A 20,602-nucleotide genomic window follows, 5' to 3' on the forward strand; every position below is an offset into this window, starting at 1 on the left:
GTCTTTCTGCCAACAATAATTTCATCAAAGAGAATGACAATAATGAGACAACATACCAAAATTTATGGGATGCAGCCATAGCAGTGCTTAGAGAAATTTTTTATCTCTAAATGCTTACATAAAAAAAAAGAACAGATCAATGAATTGAGCATGCAATTTAAAAAATCTAGAAAAAGAAAAAATTTAAAATCCCCAATTAAACACTGGGGAACAAGTCACTAAGCTGACTGAACATCCCTTCTTCAGGGGACAGAGCTGTTCTTAAGAGAAGATATTGAAAGTACAAACCCCTTGGGAGAGGCAGCCTATGGACCAATGTTCATACAAAATGGTAGAAGGCAGAGAGTAAAATCTTTAATTTTATTTATTAGTTCAATAGTTTTCTTTCAATTTTGTTAATCTCTCCTTTGATTTTAAGAATTTCTAATTTAGTGTTTAATTTGGGTTTTAAAATTTATTCTTTTTCTAGATTTTTAAAATTGCATGCCCAGTTCATTGATCTGCTCTTTATTTTTTTTTTTCATGTAAGCATTTAGAGAGATAAAATTTCCCTAAGTACTGCTTTGTCTGAATTCCAGAAATTTTGGTATATTGTCTCATTATTGTCATTCTTTTTGATGAAATTATTGATTATTTCTCTTATTTGTTGTTTGATTTGGATAAGAGCAGGGAAGGGGGAGCCTAAAGGTGGGATGGAAGGGAAGAAAGATTAATAAGGTCAAGTTCAAATTGCTAATTTCCCAATTTCACTAAATCTCCAATGTCAAGTCCAATTTCTGATTGGCATTTGATATCCTCCATAATCTTATCCATCATTATTATTCCAACCCTTTCCTTTCCTCCCCTGTATTCCTCCTTCTGTGCCTTTACTCAGTTTTTCCCATGTTTGGAACACCATTGTCCCTTCTCTCTGTCTCCTCAAATCCCATCTATCCTTCAAAGTCCAGTTTAAGTTCATTTCCACAAAATTAAAGTTGGAAAGAATTTTGGTGGGACATCAAGTCCAACATACCTAAACAAGAATTTGCTGAAATCCTGCATTTGGGCTAATACATTTACTAATAAGAGCTGACATCCATGCCACTTCACGTTTTACAGAATACTTCCCTTGCAACAGCCTTCTAAGGCAGAAAGGATGATTTTACACTCCTACCATTTTATAAAGAGATTAAATGGATTCTGCAGGATTCTACAGATAATAGGTGTCAGAGCTGGGACTTGAAGCCGGATCTTTTGACTCCAAATCATTCATTCATTTATTCATTCAATCAGTATTTATTAAATATCACCAACAAGTGGCCCTCCAGTCTTTGCTTGAAGACCTCCAGTAAAGGGGAGCCTGCTATCTCCCAAGTAGCCCATTCTACTCTGGGACAGCTCTAAGGACCGGAACCAAAATCCACCTTTCTTCAAATTCTATCCAATTGTTCCCAGTCCTACCTTATGGGGACAAATGGAAAAAGTCTCATCTTCTTTCCACAGGATGGGCTCTTCAGCTACTCAAATGCAATTAACATATCTCTCTTCCTAAATCTTATCTTCTTTATTAAAATGATTTTCAAAGGTTTTCTTGATATGTTTTGTTTTATATTACAAATATTTACATATTATACCCACATTGTGATAGGTTTCCTATCACTAAAATAAAATTAATAATATAATAATCTTAGCTAAAATTGAATACAGAAAGGCAGAAATATTACATGTATGCTTTTCAGATCATGATGCTATAGAAAGTACATGTAATAAAGAGCCATGGAAAGATAGATCAAAAATTAATTGGAAACCAAAAATGAATGGATCAAATAACAAATCACAGAAATAATCAATAATTTCATCAAAAAGAATGATAATAATAAGACAATAGACCAACATTTATGGGATGCAACCAGAGCAATACTTAGGGAAAATTTTATATCTCTAAATGCTTACATGAAAAACTAAAGAGTGGATCAATGAACTAGGTATGCAATTTTAAAAATCTAGAAAAAGAATAAATTTAAAACCCCCAATTAAACACTAAATTAGAAATTCTTAAAATCAAAGGAGAGATTAATAAAATTTAAAGAAAACTATTGAACTAATAAATAACATTAAAGAAAAAACTAATAATAAAGATAAACCTTTAGTTAATATGATTTTTTAAAAGAAAGAAGAAACCAAAATTACCAGTATCAAAAATGAATTCACCACCAATGAAGAGAAAATTTAAACAATGATTAGAATTATTTTGCCCAACTGCATGCCAATAAATCTGAAAATTTGAGTGAATGGATGAATATTTAGAAAAATATAAATTGTCCATATTAGCAGAAGAGAAGATAAAATATTGAAATTGAACAAGTCATCATTAAACTTCCTAAGAAAAAATCTCTTGGTCCAGATGGATTTACAAATAAATTCTACCAAACATTTAAAGAACAATTAATTTCATTACTATGTAAATTATGTAGAGATAGGTTTCCCTAATGAATATTGATAAAAAAAATTTAAGTAAAACATTAGCCAAAAAATTATAGCCTTTTAACACTAGCATAATACAACATGATCAGGTGGGATTATACCAGGAATGCAGGACTGGTTCAATATTAGAAGAATGGTTAGAATAATTGAAATATCAATAATAAAACCAACAAAAATCATATGATTATTTCAATATATGCAGAAAAAGCCTTTGACAAAATACAAAATACCCATTCCTATTAAAACACTAGAAACAAATCAGAATAAATGCATCTTCCCTTAAAATGATGAATAGTATCTATTTAAAACCACCAGTAAGCATTGTTTGTAATGGAGATGAGCTAGAAGCATTTCCAGTTGAATCAGGGGTGAAATAAAGATGCCCATTATTACCAGTATTATTCAATATTATATTAGAAATGTTAGCATTAAGAAAAAAATGAAAATGCAAAATGATCATTCTTTGCAGATCATATGATAGTCTATTTAGAAAATACTAGAAAATCAAGTAAAAAGCTATTTGAAATTATTAATAACTTTAACAAAGTTGCAAGAAGAAAATTTTTTACTAACAAAGTCCAGCAGCAAGAGATAGAAAGAGAAATTCCATTTAAAATAATAGGGGTCCAACTGCTAAGACAAACCTCAAAACTATATGAACACAATTACAAGACATTTCACACAAATAAAGTCAGATCCAAATAATTTGAAAATATCAATTTCTCATGGGTAGACAGCTAATAAAAAGGACAATCTACCTAAATTAATTTGATTATTCAGTGTCATACCAATCAAACTACCCAAAATTATTTGTAGAGCTTAAAAAGATAAAAAAAAAATTTATCTGGAAGAACAAAAGATCAAGGATATCAAGGGAATTAATTTTAAAAATGTGAAAGAAGATGGTCTAGCAGTACCAGATCTCAAACTATATTATAAAGTGGTCATTGTCAAAACAATCTGTCACTGGATAAGAAACAGAGTAGTGGATTAGATTGAGGGTGGAATAGATTAAGTACAAATTACATTATAGTAAATAAACATTAGTAATTTCATGTATGATAAACCCAAAGATCCAATTTTGGGGAACAAAAACTCATTATTTGACAAAAACTACTGGGAAAAATTGAAAACTACATAGTAGAGGTTAGGCCAACATCTCACACTGAATACCAAGTTAAGGTCACAAGGGTACATGAGTTGCACATAAAGGATAATATCATAAGCAAATTAGGAGACCAAAGAATAGTTTACTTGTCATATCTATGGATAAGGAAAGAATTTAGGACCACACAAGAGATAGATAACATTATGAAATGTAAAATGGATAATTTTGATTACATTAAATTAATAAGCTTTTGCACAAACAAAACCAATGCAACCAAGATTGGAAGGAAAGCAGAAAGATGAGAAACGATTTTTATAGCAAGCATTTCCAATAAAGGTCTCATTTCTCAAATATATAGAGGAATGAGTCAAATTTATAATAATACAAATCATTCTCTAATTGATCAAAGGATATGAACAAGCAGTTTTCAAATAAAGAAATTAAAGCTATCTACAGTTATATGAAAAAAATGCTCTAAAATTTTCTATTGACTAGAGAAATAGAAATTAAAACAAATCTGAGATGCCATTCACAACTATCATATTGGCTAATATGACAGAAAAGGTGGGGCCGTGATAAATATTGGAGAGGATATGAGAAAATCGGCACACTAAAGCACTGTTGGTGAAATTGTATACTGATCTAACCATTCTGGAGAGCAATTCAGAACTACGCCCAAAGGGCTATAAAACCATGCATATACCCTTTGATCCAGAAATACCACTATTAGGTCTGTATCCCAAATGGATCATAAAAAAGGGGAAAAGGACTTACTTATACACAAATATTTCTAGGAGCTCATTCTGTGCTGGCAAAGAATTGGAAATAAAGGGAATGCACATTACTTGGGGAATGGCTAAACGAGTTGTAATATATGAATGGAATGGAATACCATTGTGGCTGCTCATCAGGGAAATTTCAGAAAAATCTGGAAAGACTTATGAATTGATGCTAGGTAAACTGAGCAGAAAGTACATTGTACACAGTAACAGCAACATTGTACTGTGATCAACTTTGATTTAGCTCTTCAATAATACAAGATAATTCCAAAAGATTCATTATGGGAGATATGATGCACATCCAGAGAAAGAACTAAGACTCTGAATATGAACTACAGCATAATATTTTCACTTTTTTGCATGTGATTTTTCCCTTTTGTTCTTTTTCCTTCATAACATAACTAATATAGAAATGTGTATATGTATAATCTATATCAGATTGCTTAGTGAATGCATAATTCTGCATTTGTAGCAACCTCTCAATCTCAGTTTTTAATAATGAACAGAAATCTGTTTTCTCCCTTCCCTTCCCTCACTAAATTAAAAAAAAAAAAGAAAAAAATTAAATATGCATAGTCAAGCAAAACAAATTCTCCCCCAAAGGCTACATAAACACACACAAATATAGGAATATATTGTCACATGCATGTATGTATATATATGCATGTGTGTGTGCAAATTATTGCATTGTATATATAGATATACGATATATATATAGATACATAATATAATATATAACATATGTGCATATATATCATGAATCATGCTGCACCCTAAATCCATCTGAGTTGTATGTAGGAAGTTTTGACTTCCTTTCTACATTTCCAAAGAATCCACAAGAGGGTGAAGCACAGAGTAGGTGATCTACAAACATCTGTTGAGTTAAACTGGGAGGCTGTGTGGTATGGTAGAAAGAACATGGGTCACCATACCTAGAACAAACTCTTTCCACATGACTACCTCTTTAAACTTTCTTCAGGTTAAATGCCACATGACCCTCACACAAAGTCTGTCCTGATCCTCACATCTCCTCCTATCTGCCCTCCCCAGTGCAAACTACTTAACCTATCCATAAAAATAAGGGTGATCCCTGCATTCTCTACTTTACATGCAAGGGTGTGATAGAACCAGCTCATTCCTTGTTAAATTTTCATTGTCAGCATTTGTGCCTCAGAAATGAGGAAATGTAGGGGCATCTAGATGGCACAGCGGATAAAGCACCAGCCCTGAAGTAAGGAGGACCTGAGTTCAAATCTGACCTCAGACAGTTCACACTTGTGACCCTGGCACACTTAACCCCAATTGCCTCAGGGGGAAGAGTGAGGAAATGTAAATCTGGACCTGATTTGTTATTTTGTTGTCCAGGTTTAAGAAAATACTTCGGAAAATGTCAGTCTGCTTCCAGGGCTGCTGTGAGGAAAATACTCCATAAATTGTAAAGTATTGTGGGAATGTTAGCTTTCTTAAATTAGTTACTTGTATAGGAAACTCCAGACTTCATGGTAAGTACTAAGTATTGATCAAACTCTCTTCAAGCAAAAATGCTAAAGACCACAACTGCTAAGTTACTTGTACTTCTTTGATTAATGGTATGATTTTGGGTGTATCATTAACCTTGGTTTGAGAAGTCAACCTAATACCCTCCCCAATCCCTACAGTTATTGACATCCATATTCTCTTTTCTCAGCACTTCATTGAAGGAAAGCCATGGAAACATTTTCAACCACCCATTTACACAAAGCACCCACTTTTTTGAGGCAATTAGGGTTAAGTGACTTGTCCAAAGTCACACAACTAGTAATTATCTAAAGCCAGATTTCAGCTCAGGTCCTCCTGACTTCAGGGGGCCTAAGTATCCCACTTTCAAAACCTGAATCATATCCTTAAAATAAAAAGAAATAGAAGGAAAGCCTAGGGAAAGTGAAGACTATGAAAAAAAAACCCTTTTGCTTTGCATCATTTCACAAGATTTCATCATTCACAAATACTAATGAGTACTTTGAGATCCACATGAAAAAGTTGCCCGTAAGGTACTTGCTTAGTAGTTCTGTCATGGTTAATAACTATTCCTTGGCATCTCACAACATGCAATTGCAGGGAGATCGGCTACATTTCAGTGACAGAAATTGCTAATTATTGCTTCTTTTTCTTTCTTACCAACTAGCATAAAGTTCATTGACTCCAAAACAAAACAAAAAAGCAAGAGGAGTTCCTAACAGAAACTGATGCAGAAAAGGTGAGAATAAGGAAGCTCTTAACTGGAGAATATTGGGGCTAAGAGAGGAGTAAAGGCAGATTAAGGATGCCCTTACCCTAATAGAAGGTTCTAGCTAAAAAAGAATTTTAGAACAAAGAAATCAACTGTATAAGAAAGTCAGTGGCCTAATCAGAAGTTCTTAATCTTGCTTGCTCATGAACCCCTTTGACAGACCAGAGAAACCCATGGACTCTTCTCAGAAAAACGTTTTTAAGTGCAAAAAATAAAATACAAATTACAAAAATATCAAATTATCAAAACACACACACACATATATTTATATTTAAAAACAACAAGCTCATAGACCTCAGGTTAAGCATCTTTGGGCCAGCTGATTCCTGTTCTTTCCAAGTCTAAAATTCAGGAAGGAAGCCCCACACAAAGAATAAACATTGCACTTGGGACAAAGGACCTGAGTTCATCTTCCAGTTTTACCTCTCACTACTTATGTAGTATTTGGGAAAATCCTTTCCCATCTTTCTTATCTGTAAAATGATAGGGTTAGACTAATGTGACCTCCAAGGTCTTTTCCAGTTCTAAATTTATGATCCCACAATCCGTAATTCTCATCCATAAATATAAACTGTCACAATTTGTCCTCTGTCAAGGCTTAAAGTGTGACCTTCCCAGGAGTATTTGATTTTCCCTATTCTTCCAGGGGATTCAGAACATTGGAAAACCTTCAAAATCTAAAGTTATGAATGGCTCATAGTGGAATGTCAATCACTGTTGAGGAGAGCATCTTTGGGCTACCTGAATGCGAGTTAGTACTTTATCAGATCACACATTTAGAGCTCAAGGGCCATTAAAGGCCATTGAATCTCATCCATTTTATAGTTGAGAAAACAGGTCCAGAGACATCAAAGGAATTTTCTAGGGTTATACAGCTAATAAGTGGTTAAGGGTTGGAACTCAACACCAGGAACAAGCCTGAAGGCTCAAGATAATTCTGGAAGTAGGCAGACAGGCAAATATAGCACCCTGAAGTCCTTTTAGGCCCTACAGGCCTTTAAACAAAGCACTGTGCTCAAAGAGCACAAACATTGAAGTTCAGAAGGTTCATAGAAAACCCCCAAATTCTGGCAAATGTGGAAAGAATCACTGAATGGCTGAATCTGCTGGCTAGGGAAGCCCATGGGGCCCATTGATTTTCTCATCCGAAAGGCACATTATATACTCTGATATAGCTCTAGAAATCTTGGATCTAAAGTCATAAAGCCTGGGATTTCTGGGTCTGGATACTGTATGATTGTGAGTAAACTCCTTTACCTTTCTGAGTAAGGTTAGTTTTCTCCCCATCAAAAAAGAAAATAATAATCTTTCTTTATCTCACAGAATTGTTCTGAATAATACAAATTGTGTTATTTTGATGGGAACTCTAATTTTTATTAATCGGTCTGTATTTCTGTAGGTTTAAAGTATATCCAGTTTTGGTCAGGTTACTATAAGAGAAACTAATGGGCCTTCTGCTCTCAAGGAACTTATAGTCTAACTAGGGAAAGCAGTGGAATATAATGAGGTAGTAAAACTGCCATCATGACAATAATATGTGAGCTGGATTAAGGCTGGGCCCCCTTTTCAAGACTCAGCCACCATTTCTGCTGTCAAATGAGGTCACTGGAACTTAGGATCTCAAAGATCCCTTCCCACTCCAACAGATTATGTTCTTAAAAGACCCTTTCTGTTCCTGTATCTCTGGTCTAAGACCCCAATCCCGTTATAGTATTTTGTTTTCTCCTTCAAAAGTTCCTTCCAATTTTGAGATTTGCTGACCTTTGAGATCACTTTCAGAACTAACTCTCCAGGATGGCAAAAAATCTTAAATCAACTTCCTTCAGTCTTTTCCTGGGAGCCTCATTATCCATCCCTGGGGGCATCTCAGGAGCTTCCCTCTGAACCTCTTCCAAGTTCTCTTGGAGCCTGTGTGGTTTTGGAATCAAAACTGGGAATTGCTCTTTGAGGCAAGGCTATTCCAACTTTTTGAAGTAACTTAACTTGTACATTTTTTTTAAATTAATAAAATTATTGAGCCCTAATCAAACAGTTTTAGTGATATATCCAAGGCAAATAGTAAGAAAACTAAATTTATACCCATTTGAAGTCAGTGGCAATGGCAAGGATGCTTAAAACCCAAATCATAATGATAATGTAAAAATAAACTAAAAAAAACCTATTAGGGTAGTAAGGCTGAAGGGTATAGACGAGCTATAAAACTAGTTTTCCTTTTCCTAAGTCATAGCATTTTTGAAGCACTTACTATGTGCTAAACACTGAGAATACAACAAAAGTAATAGTCCCTATGATTAAGAAGCTTATACTCTACTGACAGAATACAACTTTCACAGATAAAGAAATGCAAGATATTGTTATATATTTAGATGTATGTAAATATAAATACATGCATATGCATATCCACATATACATAGATTGCACAGGCATATCATGCATTTACATGTATGCATACACATATAGATATAACTAGCTATAGATAAGAGAGAGAGAGAGAGAGGAGAGGGAGGGAGAGACAGACAGACAGACAGGGAAAGAGAGGCAGAAAGAGGGAAAGAAGAGGAGGCAGGGAAGGGGAGAGGGAGAGAGGGGGCAGGGGAAAGAAAGGGAGAGAGACAAGGACAGAGAGAGACAGACAGACAGACAGACAGACAAAAAAACTGACAGAGAGACCAATGGAGAGAGAGAGGAAGAAGGGAGGGAGAGAAAGAGGAGGGGGGAGCAGAGGAAGGGACAAGGGAAAGGAAGAGAAGAAAGAAAGGGAAAGGGGATCAGTGAGAAGGAAAGAGGGGGAGGGAGGAAAAGGAAGAGGGGAAAACAGGGAAGGAGAAGGGGAGAGATAGAGAGAGAGGAGAGAGCAGCATTTTCTCTACCTGCTGAGAGATTAACTGACAGTTACAGAGAGAGAGAGACAAACAGATATAGATATACATATATACATATTACATGCATACATACAAAGGGATTTTGGCAAGTTCAAGAAGCAGGAAAGGCCTTTTGAAAGAGGTTACCTTTGAGAGAAACCTTAAAAAGAACTAGCGATTCAGGAGCTGGATATGGGGAGGAAGAGCATTCCAGGTACCTGGAACAGCCTGTGCAGATCCATGGAAGTGAAAGAAGGAATATCGTGCCTCAGAAACACTAACACTAAATGGCCAGTTGGGTTGGAACAGAGGACATCAGAGAAAGCCCTATTTGATCAACTTGAGAGGAAGCTGGAACCAGTCAATGAAAAGCAGCTCCTTTCCATAGACAAGTACTTATCTCTAAACATTTGTTGCAAACTTCCCTTTCCGGGTAAGATATAGTAGAAACTAAGTTGCAATTAGAATCCCAAGACTATCTCAGTCCAAGCTATTTTTACTCCCTGGTGACTCTTGACTTGTCACTTCCCCGCTATGGGATGCAGCTTTTTCATGTGTCAAATGAAGGAGTCCGATTAGCACCTTCGAAAATTACCTGGATCTGCAGTCATTGAACCTGACTCTGATTCTTATTCTACTGTATTTCGAATCAAAATGAGGAGGTTCAAATCCTGTTTCCTACTTACCACCTGAGTAAGTCAGAATCCTTATCTATGAAACTCGGGCATTGGATTGAATGACATTGAAAATCCTTTCCAGATCTAAATCTGTGATTTAATAGAACAAGAACTCAGCATCCTTATACCTGCTTTTAAATATTTTGATAAGTGCATTTTAACATGATTGATTTTCTTTGAAATCTGATATATTTTATTTTATACATTTAAAAACAGTATTCCAAAAAGGGGACCATATGTTTCACCAGCCTGCTACAGAGGTCCAGAACACAAACAAACTTAAGGAACCTTCTTAAAAGAATCCCATGAACCTCCCTTGTTGTCAGTTTCACTATCAATTCAATAAACATTTATTAAGTGCCAACTGTGTGCCAGGCACAAGGGACAAAAAGACAAAAATAAAGATCCCTAATTTTAAAATCCTCTTTAGGGAAACAATCACAAATATTTATTAAGTGTCTATTATGTTCCAGGAACTGTACTAAGTGGTGAAGATCCAAAGAAAGACAAAAGACAAAGACTTGCCCTTAAGGATTCCCAATCTGAAGGAGACAACATGCAAACAATTATGTACAAACAGGCAATAGATTGGATAACTAGGAGATAATCAACAGAGGGAAGGTGCTAGCATTAAGGGAGATTGGGAAAGGTTTCCCTAAGAAGGTGGGATTTTACTTAACCAAGGAAACCAGGAAATGGAGATGAGGAGTTAAAGCATGAAGTACAGCTAAAGAAAATGCCCAGAGTCTGGAGATGAAGGGTCTTCTGGGAGGATCAACTAAGAGGCTAATGATATTGGATGGCAGAATACATAGGAGGGTCTTATACTGGAAAGTTGAAGTGAGATAAGGGGTGGAATGGAGCAGGATATAAAGGGCTTTGAACATCAAACAAGGTTTTATATTTAATCCTGGAGGTTAGAGAGAGCCACGGGAGTTTATTGAGTATATCTGTCTGTAGAGCGATATGACACATATACATAAACTGAATATGAAATACATACAGAGTAATTTCAGGAAGGTTTTGAAAAATAAAGAAGTTAAAGGTCCATAGCCGAAAGAAAGATTTCATATTAAATATAATACTCATAGAAGCACTTTTTATGGCAAAGAACCACAAAGTGTCCATCATCATGGAATGCCTAAACCAATGATTTCATCAATGAGATGGAATGTTATCTTTCTTTCTATAAAAGATAGAAAGGTTCTTTCTATAAACCAGTACTGGAAGTACTAAGAAATCAGAGAACCATGGTAGGATATATGAGCTCATTCAAAGTGAAATAGTTAGAACCATGTAAATAGCATATATAATGGTCACAACTGCATAAATCAAAAGTTCAAATAATAAAATAATAAGCAAATAATAATAAAACAAATAATAAAGTTTGTGTCATTTTAATGATCAATCCTGAAAGGAGAAAATCTTTTCCTTCCTTTCAACAGAGGGGTAGAAGACTATACTCAGCTGATTTCATTGGTGTTTTCTAAAATTTTTGCTACAAGGGGCAGCTAGATGGCACAGTGGATAGAACAACAGCCTTGAAATCAGGAGGACCTGAGTTCAAATTTGACCTCATATACTTAACACTTCCTAGTGACTGGGCAAGTCACTTACCCCCAATTACCCCAGCGAAAAAATAAATAAAATTTGTGCTACAAAGGGGAATACACATAGTGTAAAAATAAAAGTATTAAAATATAATATTATGATATAATAGACCATAATATTGTGTTTATGTGATATATTAATAATATAATACATTATATTACATCATATAATCTATTATGTATATTATATAATTATGATATTACATAATCTATTATAACATAATAAAATATAAAATGTAATATTAAACAATAAAATATGAAAATTCATTAAAATGAAACTTTAAAAAAAATAATGATATCAGATTAGGTGATCTCTGAAATTCCTTCTAGCTTTAAATTTTAAGATCCTATAACTAAAAGATATCTACCATGTCTTCTATCTCTACCATGATTTTATCTAAAACCAATCACCTCCTTGGAACTCTACCAGTCTTCCAGAGGAATCCAGGTTTTCACTGTAAAACTCAGGGTAAAAGCCCCTTCTCTTTAAACAGTACATCTTCATAATCAATGCCAGACCCCTAATTATGCTATAATGACGTCAGGCAAGACTCTTGTTCTCATTAGAAAACAAGCAATAGACTCAGAGTCATCTTCTCACTAAAATTTCCATAGCTTTTTTTTTTCATACTGTACTCAGGCATAACAGAAAGTGTCCATTCAGTAAAGATTGCCATCATTATTCAGACAGGCTCTTGTCCCGGGAGGGTAGAACTAACGGCACTGGGTGGGAGAGGAAGATAGGGCAGATTTCTGGGAAGTTAAGAGGAAAGATTTCTCAATAATGACGCTGTTCTCAAATGGACTGGGTAATCTTAGGAGCAGTAGATTCCTTATTATTGAAGGTTTTCAAATAGATGCTTTTTATCAAAATTGTAGAGGGGATTCTTGGTCACATGTAATCCATTGGGTCTATCCATACCAATGATGGGACCAAGAATCTGGTGACCTCAGTCTTATCCCTAACTACTGTCTGCACTTTATTTACTTTTGGACAAGATTAGCTCTTCTTTGGAGTTGCTAAAAGTTTCTGTCTCCCAATCTTGCTCTTCCTTCCCCAATTATACCTTCATTGATTAAAAAAAAAAAAAAAGATAGATGCTAACAATAACAATAATTACTAAGTTTGTTAAGCACTTTAAGGCTTGCAAAGCATTTTCAAATATGATCTCATTTGAACTTACAATATCAACATCCCTAGACAGATTCTATTATGACCCTCCATTTTACAGCTAAGAAAACTGAGACAGCAGAGGTTAAGTGATTTGCCCAGAAGTTCACAGATAGTAAGTGTCTGAGGCAAGATTTGAACTCAGCTCTTTCTGACTGTAGCACTCTCTCTCCTTGATCAGCTAGCTCCAGTCTGTTGATTTCTGAAAAGCTTTTCAATTGGTATTATATATGCGTGTGTGTGTATACATACATACATACACACACACACACACACACATATGGAATTTCAATCCTATCCTAGAACCAGGATAGCTATCAGACCAGACCAAATTTCAAAGCACACCATGGCAAAAAGGGATGCTGGATTTACCAATCGCTGGTACTGGCATCATAACCATTCCAATCCTAACAAAACCAGTCTTTTTGAAGATAGATAATATCCTCTTGTTGTGACAAAGATCTGCCATGACAGTCAAATGCCAACCAATTTTCTTCCTTTGCCTCTGGCATTCATTACTTTGTCATGCCATTTTCTCAAAGTCACTGTAATTTAAATAATGTTTGCAATGTACATGTCTCTATAGTGTGCGATTTGGGGGGGGGGAGGGAAGGAAGTGGTGGTGAAGCTGAGAAGTGCAAAGAGAACTAATCTTTTCAAAAAGTAAACAAAATGAAGACAGGGGGTAGGGAGAGGACCTAGGTCATTAGATTCCTGGCCCAACTATTAGGGTGCCCTGCCTTGATTCCCGAATTAAGAGCTTTGCTTCAAATATCCATGTAAACTATGCCTGAACATTTCCTGCATCTTATCAATTATATAAATTATCTTGTATGTGTGGTATAATTACCATCAGTAATTTATATATATAATACCTATAGTTTTGTAATTTTCAATACACTTTTACATTCATTAATTCCATTCTCACAACAATCCTATGAAGGAGGCTGGGAAATTATCTCTACCTCACAGATAAAGACATTCAGACTGAGAGAGGTAATTATGTGGCTACATGAAACTTTCTGTCTCTCTCTCTTCCTCTGCTCTTTGTCTCTCTGTCTCTTTTTCTCTCTTTACTATAATTTCATTTATCCCAATGACTAACATGAAACTTTCTGTCTCTCTCTCTCCCTCTGCTCTGTCTCTCTGTCTCTTTTTCTCTCTTTACTATAATTTCATTTATCCCAGTGACTAACACCAGAAAAATAAGAATAGCTATTGTTTATCCTCACAAGTTTCGCCAGTACATAATTTGTTACTTTGTTATTCTAAACAAATGCATTTCCCTCTGTGGATTATTTCCAATTTATCCTGTATCTAGCTTGTATGTGCATAGTAATTTGCACATTGTGTCCCCTAATAGATCATGAACTCCTCCAGAGCAGAAACTTGCTGTTCTTCATATTTTTAGTGCTTGGTACACAAGCAGGTATACAATAAATATACAATAAATGCCTATTGACTGACTAAAATATTAACAAAGTATTGGAGGCTGAAAGGATAATCAAATCCATTTGGAATATTTAGTGAGTTTTATCTCGAAAGAAATATTTACCATTTCCTAAACCCAGTTGACCCATGTATCCTAAAGCTGTAACAATACTGGGTTTCTAGGTTCTAGTCTGGATTCTGTAAGCTCTGATAAATAACTTATCCCCCATTTCCCCTTCAGAAAAATGAAGGGGACAGACTAGAGATTTTTAATTTATTTTTTAAAAAATATTTTTATATTTGAAATCTAAGGTACTTCCATGGAATTGGTTTCTTTTGTAGCCACAGACATTTTATTTTATGAATTTGAAAACCTAATTTTGAGAAGGGGTTCACAGGCTCCTTCAGACTGGCAGAGGGGTCCAGGACACACACAAAAGAGTTAATAACCCCGAGCTAGGTGATTTCTGAGACGTGTCCCATCTGTGACAGTCTACGTCTACCTTTGCGTTTCCGAGACCCCTGATACCGCTGACAACTCTAGGTTCTAGGGTTCTTTTCCGCTCTGACGTGCTGGGTTCTAAGGTCCTTTCGCGTTGCACTAGTTAGGCTTCCGAGGTCCATGATAATTCTGACATGTCAAGATTGCCTGGCCTGACACTTCTGTCCGTAGCTATCACCGTGATCGCCCCCTACGCCCCGATAATTTCCCCTTCCCCGAAGACCAAGCAACCGGCTCCGTTTTCAGTGCCTGGTTTGCCGATCCCGGGCTCTAAACCTTTCTGGAGTCGGGAGGTGGGAAATAGCAATAGAAGGAAATCAATCATTTGTAGAGATCGGAAAGAAGAGGATTAAAGGGGTTAATTCCCGCTCTGCCCCAGGAAGCGGCAGGGGAAGGTGGGCTGCTTAAGGGGAATCCCCTCTCCGCATCCCCTAACCTTAGCAGCGTGCGTCCCCATCCTTACCTGCCTCACCGGAGCCGGAGACCGCGGATTCCAGGAGTAGGATCAGGGCGAGCCCGAGGGCCGCCATGGTTGCTAGAAGGGCTGCCTTCCTTCACGTCCGAGCCCCGGACCCGCTCCTCAGGCCAGCGCGGCGGCCGGCTGGTTCATCCTCTCCACTCTTTCCCGGCTGGGAGGATTGGGGCTCCCTCACCCGCGCACTGGGCGTGCAGGGGAAAGCATCCCCCTCTGGAAAGTTGGGGAGGGACGGGAAAGGGGAGGATGTGCGGAGAGCCCTAAGCGCGCCCGGGACTCACCTGCCTCCCGAAACTTTCTACCCAAACTACTGCTAACGAGGATCGGCTTCTCAGTGGCAGGTGAGGACTCTCGTGCCAGTCTAGTCCCGGGAGAACGCTGCGCACCCAAGAGAAGCCCCGGTCGCCTCTCCCCCAGTGCCAGGCTTCGTGCTGGGCAATCGCCCTGTGACTTCCTCTAATGCCCAACTAGCAAAGAAGAAAAAAGATGGGGGTGGGGGTGGGGAGGAGGGAAAGGGACAGCGGGCAGGGAGAGTGAACAAGAAGGGCCTTGAAGAGTCCGTGCGTCTTGTCCCGACTCCAGGCCTGCCAAAACTTAGTTTTGGGGAAGGGGATGGAGGGAAGTGAAGAGGGGCAGAGCAGAGCAATCCTAACAGACAGTTTGGAGGAGGAGGGATAGGGGAAAATTACATTATGTCCCTGCGTCACTAACCCCCTTTCTGTCCCAGGTCCCGTCGGTGACCCAGCGCTCTTGTGTGCCCTGCAGCTGCCCGTTACCCCCAAAGCCCCCTCTCTCCCTCGCTCATGCAGGGAGGGCTCTTTCACTCGGCTCAGTCTGGCTCCTACGACTGGCTTCACACTGAAGTCTGCCAGTCTGTCAGCTTTCATCGGGGAGGTTGGGCGGGGGCACACTCCTGGCCCTTTAAATTAAATGCCCAGCACGTGGGTGTCGCCACTCCCTTCCCTAGGGTCTCCATTCTAACAGCGTGGACATTGTCTCAGGAGCGCCCTCTGCCAATGCTTCTCCGCAGTCCTGTATCTCTTCCCTAAACCATCGTGCCTCCCTCCATGACTGGCAGAAGCCATCCAATCAATCATCAAGCAATTATGAGTCACAGAACCGGAGAATATTAGAGCTGAGGAGGGTCTTCAGACGCCAAAACGTTAAGTTTGAAAAACCAAAGATTATGAATTTGATCAGCGCACACTCCTTGACAGAGCTGGACCTGAGTGAAGAATGTTTATATTGGTTCCATCTTTAAAACAATAGTATCCTTCAAATGAAATGAGATGGCTGCAAAGCATTGATCTACCCGGTCTCCCAAAGAGCATGAAGACATGTATGGGGTGGGAGGCAGTAAATTGAAGTCCTTTACAGCCAAGAACTGATTGGGGAGAGAGGTATGAGCAGCAGAAGGAAGTGAGCAGGTCAATGGGAATAGCACAATAGAATGTAAGCTCCTGGAGGGCAAGGCTTGTTTCACACTTGTATTTGGATCCCGAGAGCCTAGCATTACCCCTGACATTTAGCAAGCACTTCATAAATGCTTGTTGATTGATTGATCAGCACTGGGTTCTAAGAGAGGGGTAGTCCAGAGGAAGGCCATTCTAGCATGCAGGGTGAATCCAACATGGACCATTATGGACAAGTGTGGACAAGTATGACATGGATAGGCCATGAAGAAGAAGGTTGTAATCCAAAAAGAAGAAAATGGGGGGAGCAGGTACATGGTGCATGGATAGAGCATCAGCCCTGAATTCAGGAGGATCTGAGTTCAAATGTGGTTTCAGACATTTAACACTTCCTTTACCCTGAGCAAGTCACTTAACCCCAATTGCCTCAGCAAAAAAAAAAAAAAAAAAAAAAAAAAGGTTGTAATCCACACCATTATGGTCTATATGCTAGATGGATTTTTTGGTTGACTACCAAGAAATAATAGAAGACACTGAATTCAATATTGCCAGAGACCTATTTAATTTGTAATGATCAGAAACTCATGACATGGAAATATTGATGCTTTTAAAATGTTAATAGTTCATTTCATTTTCATAATTATATTTATGCTTCAATATTGATTTTATTACTCACACTCATTACTAATTAAATACCAACCTATCATGTACAAAGGGACAAAATTAATATGCAAATGAGTTGTAGCTTTATCTCTGGCTCCTTCTCTGCTGCATATAGTCATAATTGTGTGTGAGGCAATTGGGGTTAAGTGACTTGCACAGGGTCACACAGCTAATAAGTACTAAATGTCTGAGGCAGAATTTGAATTCAGGTCCTCCTGACTACAGATTTAGTACTCTATCCACTGTGCTATCTAGCTGTCCTGAAGATCTTATTCATTCTTTAAAAATCCTTCCTATGACCCTATCATCCCTCAAGCATCATTTTTTTGCTCTTCCCTATATCATTAACTTTTACTTAACATTAGTATTTATTGAAATAATAAGATGACAAAACTCAGACATGACGAGGCAAAGTGATAGAACTGCTTAATGCAAACAGAAATGGCTCTACTGGCTCAAAGTTTGATGCTCTTTCCACCACACCATGATGCTCCCACATCCCCTATGTCTCTTTCCCACTCATGGAATAAAATGAAAAAAGGTGTTACCCCTTCCTTCCTAAGGCACTTATTGTATAGAAGTGTAGAGTCCAATTGAAATAGAAACAGATACTTCTAGGCTGCATATTGACTTAGAAAACCACAAATTAACATCTAGGTTGTGTTGTGCTTGTATTTGGTTACACATTTCCCAATTACATTTTAATCTGGATGGACTACAGGCACTCTAGGAGTTCTGGCCCACCAAATGGATACCTCTGGTCTTAGCTTCTGTTCCATCTTTACATATTTCATTCTCTCTCTCCCTCCCTCCCTTCCTCCCTCCTTCCTCTTCCTCTTCCTCCTCTTCCTTCTCTTCCTCCTCTTCTTCCTCCTCCTCCTTGTTCTTCTCCTTCTCTGTCTCTGTCTCTGTCTCTCTCTCTTTCTCTCTTGTCTCTCTCTATCTCTCTGTCTCTGTGTGTGTGTATCTGCTCTTCTCAACTAGCCCGAAAGTTCTTGAGACTAGGGCATCACTTAAACGTATTGTATGGTTCTTCCAACAACCCTCTTAAACCTAGTATAAGGCTGGACCCAGAATAATCCATACATTTCAACTGATGCTCCATAAATTTCCATTGATTTTACTGTGGATAAGAACCTCAATACCTTAACTGCAGCCCTAAACAAAAGCCAGGGAAGCCTTAAATCCCCCGAGTTTCTTGGTCAAAGTAATGCCTGCAGTAATGGCTAGAATCCCTTTTTCTGACAGCTGGGATTTTGATTACCAACTAACCCACAAATTCCTTCCAGTTTTTCTCAATATAAATCAACACCAGTGCCAGAAGCTTGACCCACATACAAGATCTTAATTCCTCTCCCCCAATGCCAGGTTCTGTTTAGCCCAGGTCAGAATCCTATTTTTAGTTATCTCCTTCCCTGACTACCCTCTCATATTGTGACTATTCCCCCTCTATAAACTCAGCTTGCTTCATTTTTGTCCGGCTAGGTCCTGGATCCTGCTGAGATAAGTGTAGCCCTCCCCAGCCACACCGGTATTCTCATTTGGAAGCATCAGCTGGTTCCCATGGCTGGAACGAATGCTCTTGGCAGAGATGGGTAACAGAAGGTAAAGGCTAACCTGTACAACAAGGCTAGGATGGCGGGCCTGCCCTAATCCCATTGTGGTTGTGTGTCTAAGACACTTTCCCCAAGCAACTAAAGATCCATGACTGAGTTCTAAAGGGGCATCACTTGTGCTCAGGCCCTTTGCCGCTAAGGATAGGGAGATTGATTTTTCCCAAATTAAAATCAGTAAGCTCAACTGAACTATTTCTGCAATGGAATTAGGATGGAATGCATCCTCCCTGCCGCCCCACCTGACTTTTGTTGTTCAGTCCTGTTTGACTCTCTGTGACCCCATTTGGGGTTTTCTTAGCAAATGTTTTGTAGTGGTTTAACCTTTCCTTTTCCAACTCATTTTACAGAAGAAGAAACCGAGGCAGAGTTAATTGACTTTGCCAGGATCATACAGATAAGAAGATTAGATTTGAACTCGGCTCTTCCTGACTTTAGGTCTGGTGCTCTATGTACTCTATGCACCTACCTGCCCCTCCACCCCCATCCTAAATTGAATTGCCTGGAGTTTGGCTTCTTGTGTGTGAGATTCTCCAGAACAGAGGAATGGAAATAATTGACTCCAAGGTATCCCCTCCAGTATTTTAAAATGCTTCCTGGCTCAGACCCCTAAATGGCCTTCCCAAAGAAGCCCAAGAAACTCCCTAAGGCATGGCAGAAAACTGAATGCTGCTACTTTTATTTCTACAGTGACTGAGAAACTCCAACTGGCTCTTGGTCAATCACCCATAACAGTCTGATTCTAGTTCACAACTCACAGAAGACTCTGTGGACCAGAGAACAGTGGGCTCAGTATATTACACCTGCCTGAAGTCCTTCCAGGAGAAGCAAGACTGAGATAGCACAGTGATAGATTTAGAGAAGAAGCCCAACTTTAGTGGGATTTACACACCCCTAACCGGTTAGTCTCAGGAGGAACCCAGGGGAACTTAGAGTTCCTCTATGCTATCTCCAACACGCAACCACAGAGATGGGAACAGGATCCCTATTTCCACAAATGGCAGACTTTGCTAAAGATAAATAGGTTTGTGATAGCCCCATGGAGCCCCAAAGCTCCTCACTATTATAACTCTTCTCTGGTTGTCATTAATTATCAGAGTCCTAAGTCACAAAGTGTTGGGAAAGCCTTTCCTACATGAGGGCACTTCCATTACCTTTCATGAGCAATAAGATGGAAAAAAATCCAAGTTCTCACTATTAAGTAAGAGATCCGGGCTCTCTTTAACTCTTAGCACCATTATATTAGTTGAATTTCTACCACAATACCCTCAATTAACATTCTTATAATTAATATGGACCTCTTGGCTGCCCATCTAATCTCATGGAAAATGATTTTTTTTCTTTCCTTTTTTTCCTCTTCATTTAAAAGTATCCCCCCTCCCCAATTACATGTAAAGATAGTTTTCAACCTTTACTTTTATGAAATTTTGATTTCCATTTTTTCTCCCCTACTTTCTTCCCTTCCCTGCCTCAATATGGCAAGCAATCTGATTTAGGATATACATGGACAATCCTATTTAACATATTTACACATTAGTCATTTTGTGAAAAAAGGGAAATGAGAAAGA

General features: G+C 38.0%; 1 protein-coding gene across 2 annotated transcripts in view; it reads right to left on the bottom strand.

Moving 5' to 3' along the window:
• The window catches only part of LOC100920534 (netrin-4-like), a 56,643-nt gene extending 40,381 nt beyond the window's left edge, over positions 1 to 16,262 (bottom strand). Inside the window, exons 1-2 of one of the 2 annotated variants that reach the window (XM_031955842.1) lie at positions 16,058 to 16,262; positions 15,335 to 15,813 (exon numbers count right to left, since the gene is read on the bottom strand). In XM_031955842.1, the coding sequence (XP_031811702.1) occupies positions 15,335 to 15,401 (67 nt within the window). In that variant the 5' untranslated portion in view covers positions 15,402 to 15,813; positions 16,058 to 16,262. Of the gene's footprint in view, positions 1 to 15,334 lie in introns of both variants that reach the window. The other variant, XM_003762475.4, reaches the window with a different exon arrangement.
• Positions 16,263 to 20,602: the final 4,340 nt, after the last annotated feature.

This window comes from Sarcophilus harrisii, chromosome 1 (assembly GCF_902635505.1).
Source record: "Sarcophilus harrisii chromosome 1, mSarHar1.11, whole genome shotgun sequence".
In the NCBI taxonomy this organism is placed as follows: domain Eukaryota; kingdom Metazoa; phylum Chordata; class Mammalia; order Dasyuromorphia; family Dasyuridae; genus Sarcophilus; species Sarcophilus harrisii.